The following is a 22,371-nucleotide window of genomic DNA, read 5'->3' as shown; positions in this document are numbered from 1 at the left end:
GCTAAATCCTGCTAGTTTTTCTGTCACATTCCCACTGTGGCTACACTAGATTGTTTTCCATTCATTCTTTTAACAATAATCACGTATTTACTACTGTGTTTGGAGATACAAGTTGAATGTGACACAGATCTTGCCCTCAAGAAAATTGATAATTGCTAACTATACTACTTACCTTGTGCCAGGCATTGTTCTAGCACTTTACATGTGTTACATTATTTAATCCTCATAACATCAGTTTGAGTCAGGTTCTATATTATCTCCACTTTATAGATAAGGAAATTAAGGCACAGATAGGTGCTAAGGACCTAGTGGAACTAGAATTTGAAATTAGTTAGCCTTGACCTCACAGTTCATGCTCTTAACCAATAAGCTCTGATATCTCTAATAGACAAAATATGATATATACAAAAGTAAGCATTACAAAAGAGACACAGATAAAGTATGACAGGATTTCAGACAGGAGGATCCCTTTTTGGTGGAAGGGCTAAGTGAAATTAATAAATTTATGGGCATTTTTGCTTCCAATTTTTGTATCCTTTATCCATCTTACTGTCAGAGTCATTTCCTCAAATATGTAGTGATTTCCCTCATTTATCATTAAAGTCTAAACTTTCTTATGTACACTTAAAAGGCTATCTAATATGCTGATTTTTGTCTTATTTCTCCATCTTTTCTCTCATCACTCTCCTATTTGAACTATGCTCCAGAAAAACAAAATCACTGTTTCTCAAATCTCTTAAAAGTTTGTCCTTTTCTTCCTCTGAACTGTTGATCATTGAATATCTGATTGGACTTCTTTTCACTATCCCATCCCTCCAGTCCCGTCTGCATTATGTGAATCCTATATAAAGCCTTGTACTATTCCTGCCTCTTCTGTTAAACCTCAACAGATTATTCTACTCTGAAATGATCTCAGAATGGCCTCTGTTTAAATATTCTAGCCATCTGATACTGAATCATTCATACCACTTGCAGATTTATTCTTACCATCATATTTTTCTTCAGCTGCCATTCACCAACAGGAGGAAGTCATAAAGCACTCTAGGGTGTGATGAAATCTGAGAATAATCTTAGCTATAAGTTATTTCTGTAGACACTTAATGAAACATTTGAACTGTACTCCATAGTCCTTTAGTTGGTGACTCTGTAAAAGTACTCCCAATCTGAACTCATAATGGGAATATTTTTCTCTATTTGCCATTCCATCAATTTGATGCTATTTATGAATCCCAGCTACTCTCCACCATTGAGGGTAGTGAGATAGTCTGTTTTTGAAATTGGTGCTATGGCTTTGGGTCCACGGACAATCTCCAATGGCAGACCCTAAAGATGCTCATACGTGCTACTTCCTTACCTTTAGGGCTCCTCTTTCCTGAACTATTTTGCTACAATACTGTAACTTGATTCAGAATCCTTTTCTTCTGTCCCTGGCACAATATTCCTCCCAAATTTCTCTGTTAGTATCTATTAGTACTAGTAATCCTAGTGATAGTAAATAACACTTATTGAAGGCTTACTAAGTGTCTGACACTTTTTTACATATTATATATCCGTGTAATCTCTACAAAAGTATTTTGAATAAACTATTATTATTATCCTCATTTTACAGATGAGGAAATTGAAGATTAAGCAGAGTATACAACTTGCCCACATTCCTATAAGTAAATAGATGAGCCTATATTTAAACCCAGGTAGTCTGAGTCAAGAGCCCAAGCTTTTAACTGTATGCTTTGCCAACTCTTTCCAAAATGGATTTGCCAATGGTTGCCAAGCTTATTTTACTGCAAGTCCCATAGCATTAGCCAGTCTCTAGCTCATTATGTTTGGGCAGGTGGAGCAGGAGAAGCTTTGAGTCCAGTTTGATTCCACTCTTCATATATGTTTTTTAATTTGGTAGTTTTGTAGAGGTGAGTTTAACATCAGGTTTTACTTTTTGCATCTTTACAAATCAGTTTCTTAGGCTTCCTTAATTTAATAAAGTCACTTAGTGTTGTGTGTATTTGATTCTCAGTTTGGACCTAGAATAGTTCTACTGTATCCTCTGCATCATGTCTAGGCAATGTATACTCCTTTAACCTTTGATCTGTTAGCCAGTAGTCAAGATGAAAACTTACTCTTCTCAGTTCTAAAGGAATGATTTTAATATAAGATTTAGCTTTCTTTCACAATAAGGTATAAAAACTTGGAAAAATATAATCCAGATAACTCTGGGCCACCTTTCATCTTTGCCTTTGCCTGTCAAGAGTCCCCAAAATAAAACAAAATAAGTAAAGCATCCCTGTCTGCCTCCAGAAACATCAGAGAGTAATGTATATCCTTGTGGTGGGTTTCCCTAGTATCGGCCCAGGGATTTTACTGATGCATCAAACAGAAAACACTCTTGTCCCTCTCTTTTCCTGTTCCAGGCATCTGAAGCCCAAGCCCAGTAACCTGTTTAACACATGCAGCCTCTGGGGAGTGTTAGGAGGCCCCGTGCTCTGAATATGTTCTCTTGAGGGAAACGGCTCTTAGAATTTTCATGAATAAAATTATCTACCATGTTTCATTGCAATAGGGCAAATATAGGGTTCTGTAGGATTCAAATTCAGGCCTGAGAGCTCAGGAAAGGTGGTTGTGGGAGGTAACGTTTCAACTGACAGGTTCAGGAAGTATAAGATTTGCCAGGTAAGAGCAGGGGCTGGTATGGGAGAAAGATTGCATCATTGGAAAAGCCCCAGTTCCACTCAAAACCCTGGTATATAAATCAGAAAAAAGAGAATCTGACTTAGACCCCGTACTCAGAAGCATTTTCCTGTGAAAGTTTGTCATATTGTAAAAGCTTTTCTTTTAGAATCTCAGAGCAAGAAGAAACTTCAAGGAACATTCCAAGGCAGCAGTCTGTTTCCAGGCTGAATTATGCCTATTTGAAAATGTATGCATAATATATAGACTACTTAAAATGTTATGAGTCTCCCTGTTCTATTATCACTTTCAGTACTTTCAATTGGATATGTTGTTGGTAGTTTTCAGCTCATTAATCTTTCTGTTGGTGATTATTCAGTTGGTATATTGTCCTATATATATATGTATGTATATATACATACATATATATATGTGTATATATATATATGTAAAATTACTATTTTTTTAACTTTCCTTTCTCCTTTCTGCTACTTAACTGTAGGCCATTTCATCATCAATTAGGACTTCTACCAGAGGAGAAAGGAATGAATTTGTTTGACTCTTTAGATAACTGCTTTATTAAATGTTTTGATGAGAAAGTGGGTGAAAATTATTGGATTACTGGATAATATAAGGATTTTTAAGTTTCTGGATTTCATTAATAAGTTCCTTTGTTGCCAGAAATATTAAGTATTCTATACCTTATCTTTATATTATCAAAAAACGAAGGCATTTAAAGTCATTTCCTTTAATATATCTCTGAGGATTAGGGAGAGCCAGAAAGAACTTTTTAATCATTTAATTTTTCTTAATGCATAGATAGTGGTACTCCATTTCCTTGGAATTTAGATTCAGAAAGCAGGTAGATGAGACCCTGGGTTATTTGATAAAAGTACTAGTATTTTTAACTATTTTTACCTCTTTCACCTTTTTAAAAAAATAATTAATTAATCATTATTATTATGGTTTTTATAGACATGAGGTCTCATTATGTTGCCCAGGCTGGTCACAAACTCCTGGGCTCAAGTGATCCTCCTGCCTCAGCCTCTTAAAGTGTGGGATTACAGGCGTGAGCCACTGCAATCTGACCTTCCTTTCATCTTTAAAAAAAAACTTTGTGTTTCTCATATTGAAAATTGAAATACTATAGTATTATAGAGGCATTTTATACCAACTTAGCTATGCCAGGTGGCAGGTAGAGGAGGGGACACAGTTCTAATTTTCTCAGGTTTCCTTTGTGTAGAAGGGGCACCATTAGCCCAGTGCAAATGAAGCCGGTCTCATTTTCTTTATGAGGGGTTTGGGTATGCTAACACTTAAATATGGATCAATGGAGTAGAATGTAGTCTTTGGCTAGTGGTGGTAAATATGTACACTAGAAATAAATATGTGCAGGACCTTTATTTATTTATTTATTTAGAGACAGAATCTCACTCTGTTGCCTGGGCTAGAGTGCTGTGTCATCAGCCTAGCTCACAGCAACCTCAAACTCCTAGGCTCAAGCGATCCTACTGCCTCAGCCTCCCGAGTAGCTGGGACTACAGGTGCCATCATGCCTGGCTAATTTTATATATATATGTGTGTATATATATATATATATATATATATATATATATATATAAAATTTTTTTTTAGTTGTCCAGCTAATTTCTTTCTATTTCTTTTAGTAGAGATGGGGTCTAGCTCTTCCTCAGGCTAGTCTCGAACTCCTGAGCTCAAACGATCCGCCCGCCTCAGCCTCCCAGAGTGCTAGGGTTACAGGCGTGAGCCACCACGCCTGGCCCATATATTTATTTTAAATATTTAAGGAAGAATGAAGAATGAGAAGCCAAAGCTGGTCAAATTATAGCTCACATATTATTCTGAAAGTTACATCAAATTAGAGTGTTATAGAAGAAGCCCCTTTATCTTTCTTCTATTTTGTACTTTTCCTACTACCTCTAAACCCTAATTTAGGTAAAGAAAAATTACCATGGTGTGAGTGACCTGACAGTAGATCTAATCAAATGGCTCCAAAGTATCAAAAAATAAACATATCCAAGTTGAGAGTGGAGGGTGGTGATAGACGTAGACTTTTGTAGACATACCCAAAATCCCAGCAGAAAGAAAGTAAAAACACAGGATTTTTTCTTTGTGTATTTACATTTATATGAAATTTTTATTACTCTGTTCCCAGACATGTAGGGCCTGGTAGATTAAGATATATTAATCATATACATATTCCCTAATTAATTTATTTTCTCCAGTGTTTTTCTTGATCAAATTAGGTAACATGATTTTATATTTATATCTGCATCTGTATATCTTGGTAAACACATGTATATCATATCAAATTTTTCTTATACTTCACAATAATTTAAATTTTATTTTTAGAGTTAATTTAACTAGCACATTACTGTTTTTTGAAGGAAAATAACTTTTACCCCTTTGTTAATTTAAAAAACTCAGTATTATATTAGTCTATTATATTTAGTCCTGAACATCTCAGAACACTGAAGAAAATTTGTTTCTTTCAGTTAACTCATTTGAATCTTATTCCTTTAAGAAAACCTGTCATTCACTGATAACATGCTATCTGTTTGCGACCATGTTTCTCTTGAAAAAATAAATATTAGCTTTTCTAATAAAAAAAATACCTTTCTGAGTTTCTAAAGCATTTTTAAAAATTCCAAATATATCAAATATCCACAGAAGGTTGAAAATGAAGTCTTTGTATTTCCCATTGGGAAGTACATTTCTTCAGAAAAATATTTTCCTTAATATATTTTCCTTTCTAAAAGTCTACTCTTTTCTCTCTGAGGGTTATGTGAATTGGTTTATGTAAAATGAGACTTGAACCATTACCAAATCTCAAACCAAACTTTCCCCTCAAGGCTTGAAAAGAGTTTCATTTACACTAAGAAATAAGTCAGTCCCCCTCTCTCTCTTTCTCTCTCTCTTTCTCTTTCTCTCTCTCTCTCTCTCTCTCTCTGGTGGAGGGCTGGTGAGGTTTTTCCTATTTAAGCCATGCTGGTATCTTAGGAATTGTTCACACACAAGTTGCCATTTACCAAGGAAATGTGCCCTATTACCTGCTTTGGAAAAAGCTGACTGTGCTGAAGGAGGAAGGATACTACCTTTGAGACTGCAATAGGATAGTACCTGCTAAGGTAACATTACTTGTAGAGTATAGAATCTATGTTCTAGTAATATTATGGGCATAATTATGTCTAAAAGTGTATTTGAAGGGATAGCTGTAATCAAGGGATTAATCTAAATTCTTCTAGTGCAGAGAGGTCACAAATTAAGTTGCAGCAACTTTTTAATCCTTTTGTAGGATCATTATTAATGTTAAGGTAAATACAGATTCCTAGAAAAACCTAAATTCCTAGAACACTTAATTTTTGAGAAATTAGCTCAGTATTTTACAAATACTTTAATATTACATGACTCCATTTTATAGGAGGTTTTGGAAAACCATCCTCTCAGGCACCTACAGTTGGCACCATTAAAAGTGTTAAAGGCAAATTGTGCTGAGTGTGGTGGCTTGTCCCTGTAGTAACCTGGAGTCCCAGCTATTTGGGAGGCTGAAGCTAGAGGATTGCCTAAGCCTAGGAGTAGGAGCTGCAGTGTGCATTGACTGCACCTGTGAATAGCCACTGCACTCCAGCCTGGGCAACATAGAGAGACTCCCCATCTCTAAAGATAAAAAGATAAATAGCATATGGAGGCCGGGCGCGGTGGCTCACACCTATAATCCTAGCACTCTGGGAGGCTGAGGTGGGAGGATTGCTCAAGGTCAGAAGTTTGAAACCAGCCTAAGCAAGAGCGAGACCCCATCGCTAGAAAAAATAGAAAGAAATTAATTGGCCAACTAAAAATATATATAGAAAAAATTAGCCGGGCGTAGTAGCTCATGCCTGTAGTCCCAGCTACTCGGGAGGCTGAAGCAGAAGGATTGCTTGACCCCAGGAGTTTAAGGTTGCTGTGAGCAAGGCTGACGCCATGGCACTCTAGCCTGGGCAACAGAGTGAGATTCTGTCTTAAAAAAAAATAGTATATGGATTCAATTATGTATTTTTAAATGTAAAGATCAATTTCCTGATTTGTATTAATTATATATACCTTTCAACTATTCACAGTTATTACAGGCCATTTCTATTCTCCCTTATTGGTTTGTTGCTAGGAAAGTGATATAGCTGGTTGCCATTTTTAACACCAAACAGGAACATGAGGTCATGTCTGTTTCCATGCCAACAGATCCTCTTGGGAGAGTATATTCAGTAAAACCCCGGAGGTGGTGACTCCTTTGCAGCTCCAGTGTTGCCAGCGCCTGGTCGAGCTTTGTAAACAGTGCCTGCTAGTGGTTTACAAATATACAACTGACACAAGAGGATCACTTTCAGGCATTGGTCCTGACTGGGGTAATTCCAGGTACTTGTTCACATTCTCTAGCTCTTGTGAGTTTCATATGAAGTAATGCCAAGATACAGTTTGAAATTGAGTTGTTTTTTGCTTATATGGCTAGTGCTAAAGACTGAAAATTCATGCATGCTGTTTTCTACAGAATATTTTTCATTAGCACAGTCTTTACTTTTAAGAGACCGAACAAGGACCGCAATCATGAACCTAATGGTGATAGAACATAGATGGAAATGAGATTATTATTTATATCTTTGTTTTCAAAAGCCAAGAATAAGAGCACCTAAAAATGTGGCGATACATTTAACTTTTGTTCCCTAGTGGGGATATTTTGGCATTTATCCTTGAGCCTACTACGGTTAGAAAGATGCCTTTGGTTTAATTTTTATTGTTCAGTATGCCTCTGCTACCTTTATTACTAAACAAGTATGTAGGAGGTTAACTGTTATCACATTCTATTTAAAAACTTAGTTTTATAAATGTTTTCCAGTTAAAATAGATAATTTTCCAAAAGCCATGAGAAACTATATTGTTTATAAGCTGCAAAAATACCCAGAGTAAATAAAAGTTCGTTTTAGCATTTCTCAAAAGAACAACGGTAGTTTTCATTAGAAATAAAGATGAATATGTAATTATAGTGTTAGTATTTGCAAGTTGTAGTGCTATTCAGGATAGAAGAAAATTAAGCCATGACTTTGAAAACTGATAGTCAAAAATGTCAGTGAATAGTTGAATAAACAGTGAGGAAAACAGAATCACTATAGTCTGGATTTCCTTTTTGAAACACCTAGAAATTGATCTGCTTATTAAGGCTAATTTTCTGCAGAAGTGACCTGCAACAGCAGAATGGCTCAGAATATTTCTCAGAGAAATTATTGAGTGATATATTTTTAATTTTTGTCTTAGATTCTGTCATTGTACTGTTGTAGGACCTTTGACCTATCTTAACTCTTCTGCAAATAGAAACTAATGATTACAACAATAGCAGAGCTAAAATTAACCATTAATATTTAAAATATATAAATATCAAGTTATATTCTACAATTTTAATGTATTGACTGAAGCAAAATATTAAAATAAAACTTCAAATACTTTCATTAACATTTCCACATGATTTAAAAGAATGAAGGCCAGTTTTTAGATATTACAGCATATAAATGAAGAGCCTTTTCTTTAAGAGATGATACTCTGGAAGCATGATCAGGAAAACCTTAAGTTCCAGTCCAGGAAGGAATTCATTCGAACTCCAGATTTCATAAGCCAATTTCTGTTGATTTGATCTTGTAGCTTTTGTAGGTAGGCAAAATAGGCTGAGTCTTCCTGGTTACTCTGAAGGAAGAAGTTATGCTTTATAGTTCAATATAGCTATTTCAGAACAGGGATATTCTTGCCAGTGAGGCTGATGTTCATAGTATATAAATTATAAATAATACTTCATTCATATACTGTTTCATTGGCTCCGTGCTCTGTGAGCTGGATATTGCAGAAACAATTGGACTTTTTTCATAGTGGAGAAAACTGAGGCCCAAAGATATTAAGTGGCTTATCCAAATCCATATTGGCAGCATATGGCAAAGGTGAAACTTGAAAACAGGGATTTCCACCCCAGCCCCCAATCAAAGTTAAAACCATGAGACAATGCACATCCACTGGGATGGCTAACTTCAAAAAAGTGAAAAATAATGAGTGTTGGCAAGGATGTGAAGAAGCTGGAACTCTTCATACGTTGCTGGTGAGAATGTAAAATGGTGTGGCCACTGTGGAAAAGAGTTTGGGAGTTTCTCAAAAAATTAAATAGAGAGTTATCAATATGACCCAGCAATTTTACTCCTAGGTAGATACCCAAAGAAATTAAAAACAAGATCTCAAACAAATACTTGTACACCAGTGTTCACAGCAGCATTGTTTCTGATAGCCAAAAGATTGAAACAACACATTTCCTTGAGATAGTCTTCCTGCTTAAAAAAATCAAATTGTTTAACATCATTCCAAAGAACATTTCGAAAGTAATCTTTGATGTTCAGCTAGTATGGCACCTCCCAAGAGATATTGATGGAGATATTAAGGCAAATACTCCATTGTATTCCCCTGTAACACTTTAAAATATCCCACAGCACTTGCATTAGGGAAGCAAAGTGTTTCTTCTAATGTAATTTCATATGCTTTTTATAGTTCATGCTGAACTTCTTTTCTTTTTAAGTCTCAAGAAAAGTTTCATCTTAACCTTTTCTGCTTCTATTAAAAAGTTTAGGTTTGTGGCATGTATAATATTTTTCCACTTTATAGGCTATTTTATACTTCACATTTCTGAAAAGACAAATATAATAATTGTACCTATTAGTTTTAAACTTGACATTCATATACAATGACAATTGTGTGAAATTATCATGACAATATAGTATGGTTGGTAGGAGCACTGATGCTAGCCTGCTTTGATTTGAATCCCGGCTCTGTCATTTAGTAGCTTTGTGACCCTGGGTGCCTCATGAAATTTATTTATCTGTAAAATGGAGCGAACAATAATATATACCATATAGAATTGTTATGAGAACTAAATGAGTTAATATTTATAAAAATATTAGAATAGTGCTGTGCACATGGAGACCACTATTTAAATATTTGTTCAGTAAAATAGTATAAGCTAGTGGTGGTCCTAGCTTTCATGCTTTATTTTCATATGCAAAATGGAGATCTTTATTTCAGAAATTTATGTGAATGTTATCGAAATGTCAATAGTAACAATTGCTTGAAAATTCTTTGAAATAAAGTTGGTAGAAGTTACTATTTACTATGTAATTATCAGTACAAATAAGAGTATATCTTCAACAGAAAGTAGAATAACTCTCAACTAATACAGAATAGTGAGTTTGGATCGAACACCTTAATTTCTTTTGCACCCTTGCCCTAGATAGGAAGGGTAGACTTTTCATGGCAGAGATATCAGATTAATCATCATGACTCTGCCAACTCTTGACATAATAATTTATCCATATAAATTGTCTGAGTGATATTAAGAAAATAATTTATATAATCTTTGATGTGAGAAATCAATTGTTTCATTATTCATCACCCATTATGCAATTTTGATTTAATTTGGTTTGTTGTATATTATTTTACTGCTCTATTAACTTAATGATTTGAGCAATTACTTATAGTTTGTGACATTAGGTAATAGATTTAGAGGATATTAGCAGATAATTCATGATAAAATGATATTTATGGATATTATGAAAAATTCTCTCATTTTAATCTGAATTCTGTATGCAGTTTGATTATAGTGAATTTATTTTCTCTCTACAAAATTCATATAACACAACTATAAATGTAATTTTCCATTGACATAGAGGTGTCATAGTTATCAGTATCACATAGCATAGAATAGATAGCTAATACTGCTCTTGGACCTCAAATTTTTCATGTACCCTTTGGAAGTATAGTACTGTCACTGGAGGAGTCTAATGTCAAGTGAAGAAAATAAAATAAATGATATGATGCTCCTCTACCATTGTTTATTTTTCTAAGATCACTGATAATTACAAACCATTCTATTGCTACTTCTGCTCTTAGAAATTCCTCATAAATATCTTTGTCCTGACTTTATAGCATGTCCTTATCATCATCACCAGGACTTATACTTTGAATAGTGTTGTTTATTTGCATTTGTTCATATGGATTTCCTTGACCATTCCTCACTAGTCATATAGATTGGACTGGCCTAATGCTAATCAAGGTTTCTTATAGGAAAACATATTGTACAGATGCACAATCTGTTATTTGTAAATTTTAATTTTCAAAGCTTTGGGAAAAAAAGTAACATATTACTTTGCAAATCTGACCTGAATTGACATAAAATTATTTATAGTTTTTATCTGATTTATTGTGACTATTCATACATTTTACTATAGAAATATTAACAGTTTGTTTATAAGATTCTGGTCTAAGACCTTGATGGAGGTATTTTATAGTATATGCACTATGTTGCCTTTCTAAACTCTGGAGAAATCACATATTTTGAAATACATTTATTTGTCTTCAAATATATTTGGTTACATGTGACCTGTGAATGATGATTGGTTTTAATGTTCTGTAATCATAAGTACTATACAGTCTAAGAATATAAAATTTATAATGTACTTATGAATGCTGATCTTTAACTTTTTCTATTGGATTGCCTATAGTCATAAAGTATCAATGATATTAAATTATAATCAGTGGTTTCAACATCCTTAACACAATTATTGTTAATATGGCTAGTCAAATTCTCATATGACATGTTTTTAAGAAATACTTGACTGACCCCACACATTACTTACAGGGACTGATGATGAATTCTAAATTTACATTAGCCACATAAACAGTTTCATAGCTTTTCAGTACAATGGCTCTTTATGAGATGTCTTGGGATACTATTAGCATATGTTGCATCTGTTTTCAACTCTTTGGATGAGGCTCTATGACTCCTCTTCCCTGCACTCCCACAGTCTGGAGTAAATCTTTTTATATGAATTACATTGTTTTATAGTAATGTTTCTCATGTAGAATGTGTATATTTATAACCCTATAACCCTTTAGTGAGAAATGTTAATAATAATTTGCTTGCAAAAATCTAACTTATTAACTATCATTTTTAGGTATTTGTTACCAGGGAGTACCCAATTCTTCATGAGAACTCCAAACTACAGCTTGAAGTACAATTCACCTGGAACGACTCGCTCCAATGTTTTGTTTACATCCCGATATGGCCATTTGTGAAAAAGAAGGGAAGATCGCCATGAGTTATACATAATAGCAAATCATTTTTTTCCCTCTCATGTTGAACATGCAAAGAAAGTGACCATTAAGTGCTGTTTTATGTATATAAGACATATATCTGTGTGTGATAATATATACACACGTGCACCCAAATAACGTATATATTTATTATAATATATGAAAAAAATTAGCAGAAAACTTAATATAAGACTTAACCTTTCTGGAAATGTAATAAACCATGTTAAAATTGTTTACACAAATATGTGAATCTCTAGAATTTGCTAGGTTTATAATTAATTCCTTCCTACTAGAAATGTTATTTTTGCTGCAGAATATATAAAACAATTGATCTTGAAGATCCCATTACAGTGTTAAATTATTTTCTAAATATCATGCCTTTTGACTTGAAAAGGGGTTAATAGTATAATACCTTATTAATTATTATCTATAGTAGCCAGTTAGAATGAAACAAAAAATATTTAGAAGCTTGGTGTTGCTCAGTGGTAGGATTAAGTATAAAACAGGTTTATCATTACAACAGCACACTGTAAAGTACTAGAAAGTTCATAACCCGATTCTCCAACATTTTTATTCCTTTATGTGGAAATTTAGCTACTTGTAATAATATACATGTTCAGAAAAGATCTGGCTAGATCATCTTATGATCTAAAATGGAAGACAATCCAGTGGGTTAAAAATAAAATGTAAATTAGCTTTCATGTTTACTTTTCATAGGAAGTCACATAAAGGAACAGAAAATGATGGTAATGACAAAAATCTTTCTGCATGGTTTTTGTGTCTTATATCACTCATTTTTGTTTGGAAAGTAAATCTTTGATGGGTTTAACATATAGTGAAATACAATTCTTCTGTTTTGCCGAAGAGCTGATGTTTCAAACTCATTTTGATGTTATAATGAGTCACACTTATTTTATAAATCACTCAAGGTTGAGACCAACTTAACATTGCAAAGTCTAATATAGTACTTTCTCATTGCACCATAGAAAATAATTTAAATAATTGTGAATAAAAGATTCCAATTACCACATATTACTAGTCATGGATGTACCCTTGAGGGTTCTTTTTTAATATAGAGTATGAAGTTTTCTTCCTGTCCAAAGTTATTATGCATCAGTTTCATAGCAATACTTCCTTTTCTTGAATACAGTTTTCAAAACAATGAATGAGGTTTCAGTTTTCCATAAAAATATAAATGACACTATCATTGACATTGAAATCCTCAGAAAGTGCAATATTCACTTTTTAGAATTTTTTAAAACTTCTTCCCCCAACAGTTTTATTTTCTCACAGATGCTAATTATTTTTAAAATTCATGAACCTTTTACCTCCTTTCACTATCATAAAAGCTATTTCCAGTAAATCAAGAAATGGCCCCAGAGGAGAAGGAGGACTGAGAGGGGCAAATTGGCTTGAATTAATTCACAACCTGGGTAATTGGCAACCCAAAGTTGTAAGTTAGATATATTTCACTTTTGAAGCCATCTTCTGAGTCTGTGTTCGGCTGAAATAGTTTGTTTCTTTCCTAAATCATTGCCAGGTACTTTATTTTTTATGACTATGAAACATCCACATTTCAGTAGATACTTTTCCTTGCTGGATGCATCCCAAAGAAGAATTTGTTATTATTGTGAAAGAAGAGGATAAGGATATGAGAATGAAGGAAATTACAGTATAATATTCATGACTCCATTTTGTGAATTCTTAAATATGTTATAGATTTCTTAGAATAAATAATGCAAAAATTGGGATATTAAAAAATCACCATAAGAACAATGAACAAGTAAATCTTTTCATGGAGAATTTTTAGGCATTATTTTGAAAACTTATGATTTGGCTACAAAAGAGCCATAGCTTTTAAATGTCTGGTGTAAGATATCTATCTAGTTTGTTGGCCACTCATTTGCATTAGCTTAAAATTAGACATAGTTACTTAATTTGCTAGAGTGTAAGCTTTGGAATTTTTGTCCTTACTTATATAAGATTGAAATCTTTATTTAAAACAAAAATAAGAATGTCCAACATTAGGAGGAACCCTCCCCTCAAGGGGGGAAAAACCCCACACAAACACAAACTTAAAATTAAGAGTAATTTAAATGTATGAAACTACCCAATCAACTGAAGGACAAATTTAATTTCTCTAGCTACTTAAGTCTGGCCTTATTTTTGAGTACTAGAATATTATTGCTCACATTCGCCTATTTGTGCTGATCTAGTTTGATATACTGAAGTTGTGAATAAAAGCCATGTGCTCATTATATATACTACATGGTATGCTGTGGACTATGTCTTCTGAAGTGCTATTCCCTAATGAGCAACTAAGAAGAAAAGACACAATAAACCATGGAAGTCCCAAGAGGCCATAGAAATGTTTTAGAGGTATAAAATATTCCTTATTTTTATTATAAATTTTTTATTCATAGGGTTAAAAATATCAGCATAAGTGATAGTATACATCTGATTTTCTCTCTCTCTTCTAGGAAAAAAAAATAGTTTTATCTAAAAAACCCCAGAAGCTACTTAATCTTACCAGGGGTTTTAATAGGGAATTCAATTTACTTACAATAAAAGTACATTTTCATCCTGTTATATAAAAAACATATCCCTGCTCTATTAGTAAATCTAAGATAGGAATGCTTTCAGAACTGTATGAGATTGGAATAATTTCCAGAATTGCCTAAGAAACAACCTTTTTATTTTAAATCATCACCTACAAACATAGTCTGAGAGTGCAAATTAGTTTTCACTTGAATAATCCAGCATTGTAGACTAGTTACCATTTGCTTTATGTAATCTGTTAAAGGAACTGTTGTGATTCATATTTTGATTAATTATACTAGCAACAAATTTTATTTTACTAGCATTTCATTTACCTTTCATATATAAAAATGAAATTGTAATAGGATCAAACATGGAAATGGCAAATGGTAACCTCTGCTTAGAAAAAAGTTGAATATCCTTGGTAATCTATAAGATGTAAAGATCTATAAATATGTTATCATATGTCAATATTAGGTCTAAGTACACAAAAAATTTCCACTAGTTCCTCCTCCCTAAAACTAAAACCAAACCAAGCCCAAACCAAAAACCCCAGCCTTCTTTCTGTCTAATATGTATACATGACTAGATAATAGTGGCTTCTAGACGTCAAGAAAAGGATTTCATTTTAATTCTCTTTTTAATTTGTAAAGTATATGAGTGTGGAATTTTGTTATCTAACTTGAACTTTCAGATGTTTTAATATAAATTAATTCAAATACTTTCTTCTTTAGCATGTCAATGTAATTCTGTATAAAAATTCTTTTAATTCTAAATGTATACATTATTCGACTTTTTCAAAAGTACCAAAAAGTTGATAGCTGCATAGATGCCATTCTTTGATTTTCTGTGAAGCACTGGTTCATTCTTAAATATTTGTTCTTAAAATAATAGCAAATACCTCAAGAGTGACAGAAAATACTTTTCTGTTCTGTATTGCTAATTTACATTTTGAGTCTTAATTTAATTGGTTCTAAGGATTAAACAATAAAAAGTATAATTGTACAATTGTATTTCTATGACCTCATGATTTTTTGAAAATTTCTTTTTATTTTTAAATTAAGAAATTTAAGTTTTCATTTTAGTTATCTAAATATTTTTGGTTAATGTTGATGTAGAAATAAATTATAAATTTAGAAATTATTCATGATAAAAATTTTTTTCCTTAAACTGCTTTCTCTTTCTTTCTTTACTACTTTTTTTTTTTTTAGTTCAGAGTTCCCTTTGAAGGTTTGACCTTTGTGTGGACAAAGTCAAGAAAAGAGAATTCCTGCCTTTTAAACATTGGTTTTTCTTGCATTTTATAGTGGTGTGGTTTTGCCTCGATGACAATAAAACATAGATAAAATATGTGTTTGGATCTAATTCAGTTTGTCTGCTGAGATTTTGAAGAACCACGTTGCAGTCTCTATGTCTGAAAGAGCATTAATTGGTCAGATCCATATAAAGCAAGATACATGGCTACAAATAACAGTCTTGCAACCAAAATCGGTAAATTGAAATTTATTGTATACTTTGAGATTATTGCCCTTTTTTGGTGTTTTTATGGGTTTTTTGCCTTTTCATAAATGAGTATATGGTATATCGAAGGAAAATTACTCAGGTAACAGATTCTCCATTAACTGGGCTGTATTATCTAAGAAGAGCTACAGAAAGCTTTCATTTTATCATCACCTACTAACTTGAAAGCTATTGGTAAAGACATCAATCAATAGACTAATAGTTCCTAAATTAGTATGAAGGCTTACCTCACCAAAGTAATCCGATAATGTTATTTCCGTTTCAAAAACTAACAATAATTCTTGGTCCTGAGCTGTTCGGTTCATACAATAACTACTGTACATGCTACAACATCTGAATATTAATGGATTTGCTGAAGATTCTGGGTTTGAGGATTAGCTTGAAAGCAATACATTTGTTAACATGAATCATGACTCAAATTATCCCCATGTGCTTTACTACCTGTATATGAATGCAAATGTTATTATAGAAAATATGCTTGAAATGTCAACACAGTGTGCAATTAGCATTGCATTGTCATGCTCCAGCACGTGAAATCTGTATGGTGAAGTTATTTCAATTACTCAGATATGTTACTATAATAAAAAAAATGTTTAACATAAGAAAGCTACAATATGTCATCAAATGCTTATTTCTGTTTTACATACGCACATACAGAGGTTTTTGTAGTAGAAGAGACTGGCTCTCAATTAAGCTTAGGGTGATGAGATATATTTCCACAGTCATTTTTTTCTGCTGTACAGATGCAATAGCACTATGGGGATAACTTTACCTGCTATTAAAGTCAGGTCAAGTAAACAAAATTGATATCAACTCCTTTAGTTAGCTAGAAGGCAGACTTCTAAAATTTAGAAATGACACTTTTATATCTTTTTAGCATCAGGGATGATAATAGTATTACTAATCTGATTATTAATAGTGTTACATCAGCATCTCAGATATAACATTTATTTTTTTCAAGAATTTATAATTTTGTCATTGTTAGAACTTAGCATATTAAGCCTCAAAAAGAAGCATATCATATTACCATTTATACTATTGCTCTTTAGGATAATTATATGAAAGGTAATTAGAATCGTTTTCCTTTAAAGAAAAGAAGCACTTTGGATAAAAATCCAAAAGTGGGAATATTAATGCATGCATGCCTCGCTTCTTGAAATTGACAACCAAATAGTATAAAGGTTGACTCTTAACCACTCAGGTGCGAGCATCAACTGTAGTCGATAGCCACAGATGAACCTAGCTTCGACTTTAGCTGACAGCCGTGATGTGAAGGCGCACAGCTGAGCATCAACTTTAGCGTTAATAACAAAACTTGACTTTTCTAATTTTTCATTTATTAAAATAAAATTGTGAACATTTAAAAATAAGATAATGAAAACACATATGTATATGTTACCTATTCTGATTTACATTACAAGTAAAGCTGCCTGTAAAGTAAAACAAGCTTTCAGTGCTTTAAAGCTTCCTCATCACACAAGAGCAAAATGGACTCGTCGTCAGTGCACAGCGCAGACTATCCTGCAGACTGTGAGTGCCGGCTGTGGGCAAGGTTTCGCGGCCGGTGAGCGTGGTACCGAAGTGGTTAAAAATATAATTTAGAAAATTTGTTATTATTTTTATAAAGTAAAAATATTTTATAAAGTCCTTAAAATTTGAATTGATTTTATTTTTCAGTGACAGATAAAGATGAGGCCAATGTGGGTAGTTTGGTATCTCCCTATATAATCTGATAATATTTAAGGAATATATATATGATTTCATTTAATTAAATGACTGAAAATATTTTTGCAAAATAAATCCTGAAATAATATCAAGGGTTAGAAAACTTTATATAGTGCCTAAAAAGCAAAATAAAACATTTAGTTCTTTTGTAGAGAGTAAGATAATAGATCTTTAATTTGGAGAGAGTTACCTTTTACTAATTATTCATCATGTAGCTGTAGTATAACAATGTTTATCACTATGGTCATGTAAATTTGGAAAACACTGGGTGTGTCTATATTTAAATATCTCTCAGAGTCTTTAGTACCCTAAGGTACACTGAGAATTTCCAGAAAGGGACTAGAACATGCATTAGTTCTCAAACTAATTTCACCATAGTACCTTTAATTGCAATGCATCTGCCAGGACTAAGCATCTATGGAGCAAACTTTGAAAAATACCAAACTAAACATTTACTGATAAAGTAATCAATGTATTTAATCATTTATTTATCAAATATACACTGGTGGTATAAATATGAACACTGACAAATCTAGTGCAAGAAATTAACTTGCATTTGTTACTTGAGAATTTGGTAATTTCCACAGGAATATTTGAACCAGGGCTTCAAAAGGGGTGGCTTAAGGTCAGGAGGATAGCCACAGGTAAGCATGAGTTGTATTGGTGGATATTTACAACATAATCATGATATGCAAAGTAATGTAAAATGCTTAAGAATGTGGTCTGAATGCAACCTAAGCTCTTATGAAAACATATTAACCATTTATTGAGTCTTATATGATAAAAGTTTGCATTTAATGAGTCTCTAGGCACTATAGTGGCCTACACCAAACTATTTTATGTAGTTATAAAAAGTACTGAGAATTTTGTAGGCTAAGTAGTGTCTGGACAGTTGCACAGAAATGGATACTCATTGTTTTGAAACATTTCAAGGAAGCCTTCAATCTCTGAAATAGTAGTAGAAACATACAGTGAAAATATGCAAATTCTACCTCTTCTCCTGTTTTAAGAATAGGTCCAAATCTACATAAACCTGTAAGTATTAAATAGACACTGCAGTGACAAAAACTTCCAAGGATAACAGCAAAACTATATTTAGTTAAGCTCTGTCCTACCACAGCTATGCTGTTGCTAGTGCTAGAATAACATTAAAAAGGTCAAGAAACATAATAAAAGTAATTTTTTAAACCTGCAGCATGCTCTTAGCAGTAAAAATAATATATCTGCAAGTTCATAATATATCTGATTTACAGAAAAAGTATGACACAGTGCATGTGAAAAATCTAGAATATATGAACCTTAATACAATCTAAGAAAATACCATTTCTGTATATTATCTCATTTTCATTAAAATGAAAATGTGAATTCAGAAAATCACTTAGTCCTTAGGCTAAAAATAGGTAGATCATCAAAACCTAATATCATTTTAGTCCAAATTGGTATTTATTCAGTAAATGTTCTACATCATAATGTGAAGTACAAAGGAAAACTCAAATTTGGGGAAGAAATTGAAAGGATTTTAAAAAATAAGCAAATTTAGCCTTCCATTGTGTTTTGACTCTTCCCAAACTGAAGCAATAGACTTGTCATGAAGCATTTACCGCAAAAACAAAGAATAAGCAGATTCCTCAGAAATTAGTTTGATTTTGTATTTTAGCCTTAGGTTTATCAGTCAAATATTACTTATATTTGCTTTTAAATTCTTTTTTGTTCCTGACCATGTCTCAGTTTCTAAATTTCAGCTCATTCAGCTCCACTTTTTCTCATGTGAAGCACTGCTACATTACTCTCACTCTAAAAATGCCAAGTAAATCTTTCCTTTTTTGATTGTTTTAACTAAAACCTCAAGTTCCTACATTTATAAGACAGAGTGGAATGGGCAAAAGCAGATACCATTTACACATTATTATTTACATTTGTGGACTAATTATTTTTCTTAGCAATTTGGCCCATGGTCATAGTGTCCTCTTTCTCTGAGCAGCAGGTAAATGATTACAACTTTTCTAAATTCTGTGGCTGCTCAGAATCTCGTGAGAATCTATGTCCTAGTAAAACCTTAAGAAGTCCACCGCAAGACCTGAAATGTTCTAAGAAATATTAATTTTGCTTTTTCCTACACATGCTAGAAATTTCCACAGCAGTTTGCAGATGGGACCTAGGTACCTAATTGTTAGATGGGGGAGTACAGATTTCTAAAAGGCTACATAGTATCATAACACTTTACTAAGTAATCACACAGATTTGGAAAAATAAAAATGAAGGTCCTTTACAGAGATTGGATTCTCTATTAGCTTCCTTAGCTTACTACCACTCATCTACCTTATTGTTTATTTTTCTTATGAAGTAGAAAATACACTGAAATAGGAAACAGAAGATATGGGTTCCAATCCTGGTTCTTCTATGAAGCAACTGGGTGGGACAGGGTCTTTGTTTCCTAAAAATAAATACCAACTCAGTCTACATGAGCATTTCGCTGAGAGGAAATTAACAAGCACCAGTCCCTAGGGTGCAGTATTATCATTTCCTCATTGTATATAAAAAACATCTCAATGATCTCAAAGATTCTGCTTTGTGATTCTAAATCTGGTGAGGTATCCTTGAGGTTTCAGGTTCTACAAGAATCCGGCTTAGGAAACGAGTTACCAGAGGCAATCCTCTTCATCCATTCAAGCACAACGTTTTGCATATGCATTAAATTGTGGCTCTGGGGACACAGGTATGATTGAAACAACCCCAAGAGCTCAGCAGTTCCTAGAGAGGCACCAGTCAGGGGTGAGGGTGGGGAGAAGTCACTTGGACAGTGGCTCCTTCCCACAGCGCCTTCTTGGAAGGCCAGGGAGGCCCAGACCATCTGTGCTGGGGTAGGGGGAAAGGCCCAGGTCTGCCTTCTGTATCCAGACACCAGCTGGACCCTCAGTGGGCCCAGGAGGGGAAGGGGACCTTGGGCGTCTGCGGACAGCTAGGAGTCCTGAGGGGTCCAGAGGGGAATGCAGAAGGGCCGGGGAGGGGTACTGTGGTACCAGAACCTGTGATTCACTTCCTCCTTTCTGTCCAGGGGGCTCTAGACCACCAAGTAAGTTCAAAGTTACGGACACAACCAGGAATTTTAGCTAAAAGAAACAAAGTCCTCAGTTACTCCCAGTAAAGTGAGGTGGTGGCTTAAAAGAGTTGGCTGTTAGAGACAGGTGCAGGTTGGCAGCACTAACCACAGGAAAAGAGGAGGGGGGCAAAAATGAGGAGGCCAATTAACGTTTAGCACCAAATGGGCAAGAGCAGGAACTTGCCATTAGGAACTCTCCGTGGCCAGAAGCATGTGCAGAAACTGGCAGCTCACATCCAAAGGTAACCTTTTCTCCATTAACATACATTAACATAGTAAAAATCACACCACCATGACAATTTACAAATGTATTGGCAACCCTAGGAAGTTACCCTGTAAAGATAAAATGTGGGGAAGCCCCTAGATCTAAGAACTCTCCACCCTTTTCCCAGAGAAATATATAATGAATATTTGACCTACTATTTAGCATATCATAAGGTATAAACATGAAAGTGGAAGAGTGGTAAGACCCAAGCATCTTTTCTACTCCTGGAGATGGACTTATTACCCTCAGAAAATGTACTTCTGCTTTTTTTTTTTTTTTTTTTTTTTACTGAAAAGCCTGCAATAAAAGCTGCTGTTTGGAAGTGCTAATTGTCTGTCATCACTCCTTGGCACCCTGGCTCCCGCTTGCATTTTTCCAAGCAAGGAGCCAAAGAACTGGGACAACATCCCTCAAAAAAATCAACACTGAAGTGGCCTGAGATGCCAGATAGCCTGGGCTTCAATCCTCGGGGCACTTTGGCAAAATGCATTTCTTTTAGAGCTTTCCCTGTAGTGTTGTATGGGAATTAATTGGGGTATTCATAGTAAAGTTTGTCAACGGAAAAAGCCAAACTGTAAAATAATTTTAAAGAGAATTATTTTGAGCCAAATTTGAGGACCATGACTCAGAGTCACTCCCAAGAAGCCTTGAGCAAGTGGACCCACTGTGGCTGGGTTACAGTTCGATTTTATACATTTCAGGGAGACAGGGGTTACAGGTAAAGTCAAAACTCAATATATGGGAGGCATACAGTCGCGTGGCCCAAAAAGGTGGGACATCTCAAAGCGAGGGCTTACAGGTTACAGGTGGGTTTAAAGATTCTTTGGCTTGTAACTGGTTAAAGACACAAGCTTTGTCTAAAGGCTTGAAATGTTTCAATACAAGGAGTTATCAGAGATAAGCCACTGGGACATAAATTTGTTGTTTAAATTGAGGACCTGCAGGATTATCTTGCATGCCCTTAGGCCTGTTAATGGGTTACAAAGGACATCTCCAAGAAGGGAGGGAGATATGATGAAGCATGTCTGGCCTTCCCTCCTCCTAGCAGACAATTTAGTTTCTTTGGCCACGAGGGGGCCCATTCAGTCAACTGGTGTTGGGGGTTGAGCCTTAAAATTTTATTTATTTTTTTTGGGGGGGGGATTAGCATTTTATTTTATTTTTATTTCAGCGTATTATGGGGGTACAAGTGTTAAGGTTACACATATTGCCCATGCCTCCCCCGCCTTAGTTCACAAGTTCTAAGCATCTACCTTTCAATAAATGTTTGTTGTTGTTATTTCCACATGGTGCCTTTCTTCACCGTCCTCAGAGAAACATTTCTGTCAAAATATTTCAGGATTGTGAGCTCCCAAAACCAATATTGTTACTGTCCTCTGAGTGGAAGTTT

At 34.0% G+C, this 22,371-nt stretch overlaps 1 protein-coding gene across 2 annotated transcripts in view; it reads left to right on the top strand.

The window, feature by feature from the left end:
- Positions 1 to 20,609, top strand: part of TTLL7 (tubulin tyrosine ligase like 7) — an 86,516-nt gene extending 65,907 nt beyond the window's left edge. The window contains exons 19-20 of one of the 2 annotated variants that reach the window (XM_020282664.2): positions 6,901 to 7,074; positions 11,694 to 20,609. In XM_020282664.2, coding sequence (XP_020138253.1) covers positions 6,901 to 7,074; positions 11,694 to 11,814 — 295 coding nt within the window. In that variant the 3' untranslated portion in view covers positions 11,815 to 20,609. The remainder of the gene's footprint in view (positions 1 to 6,900; positions 7,075 to 11,693) is intronic. The other variant, XM_012751498.2, reaches the window with a different exon arrangement.
- Positions 20,610 to 22,371: the final 1,762 nt, after the last annotated feature.

Source organism: Microcebus murinus, chromosome 2 (assembly GCF_040939455.1).
Source record: "Microcebus murinus isolate Inina chromosome 2, M.murinus_Inina_mat1.0, whole genome shotgun sequence".
Lineage (NCBI taxonomy): Eukaryota > Metazoa > Chordata > Mammalia > Primates > Cheirogaleidae > Microcebus > Microcebus murinus.
Note: the sequence above shows the minus strand (reverse complement) of the source record. Positions and strands in the feature narration are given on the sequence as shown.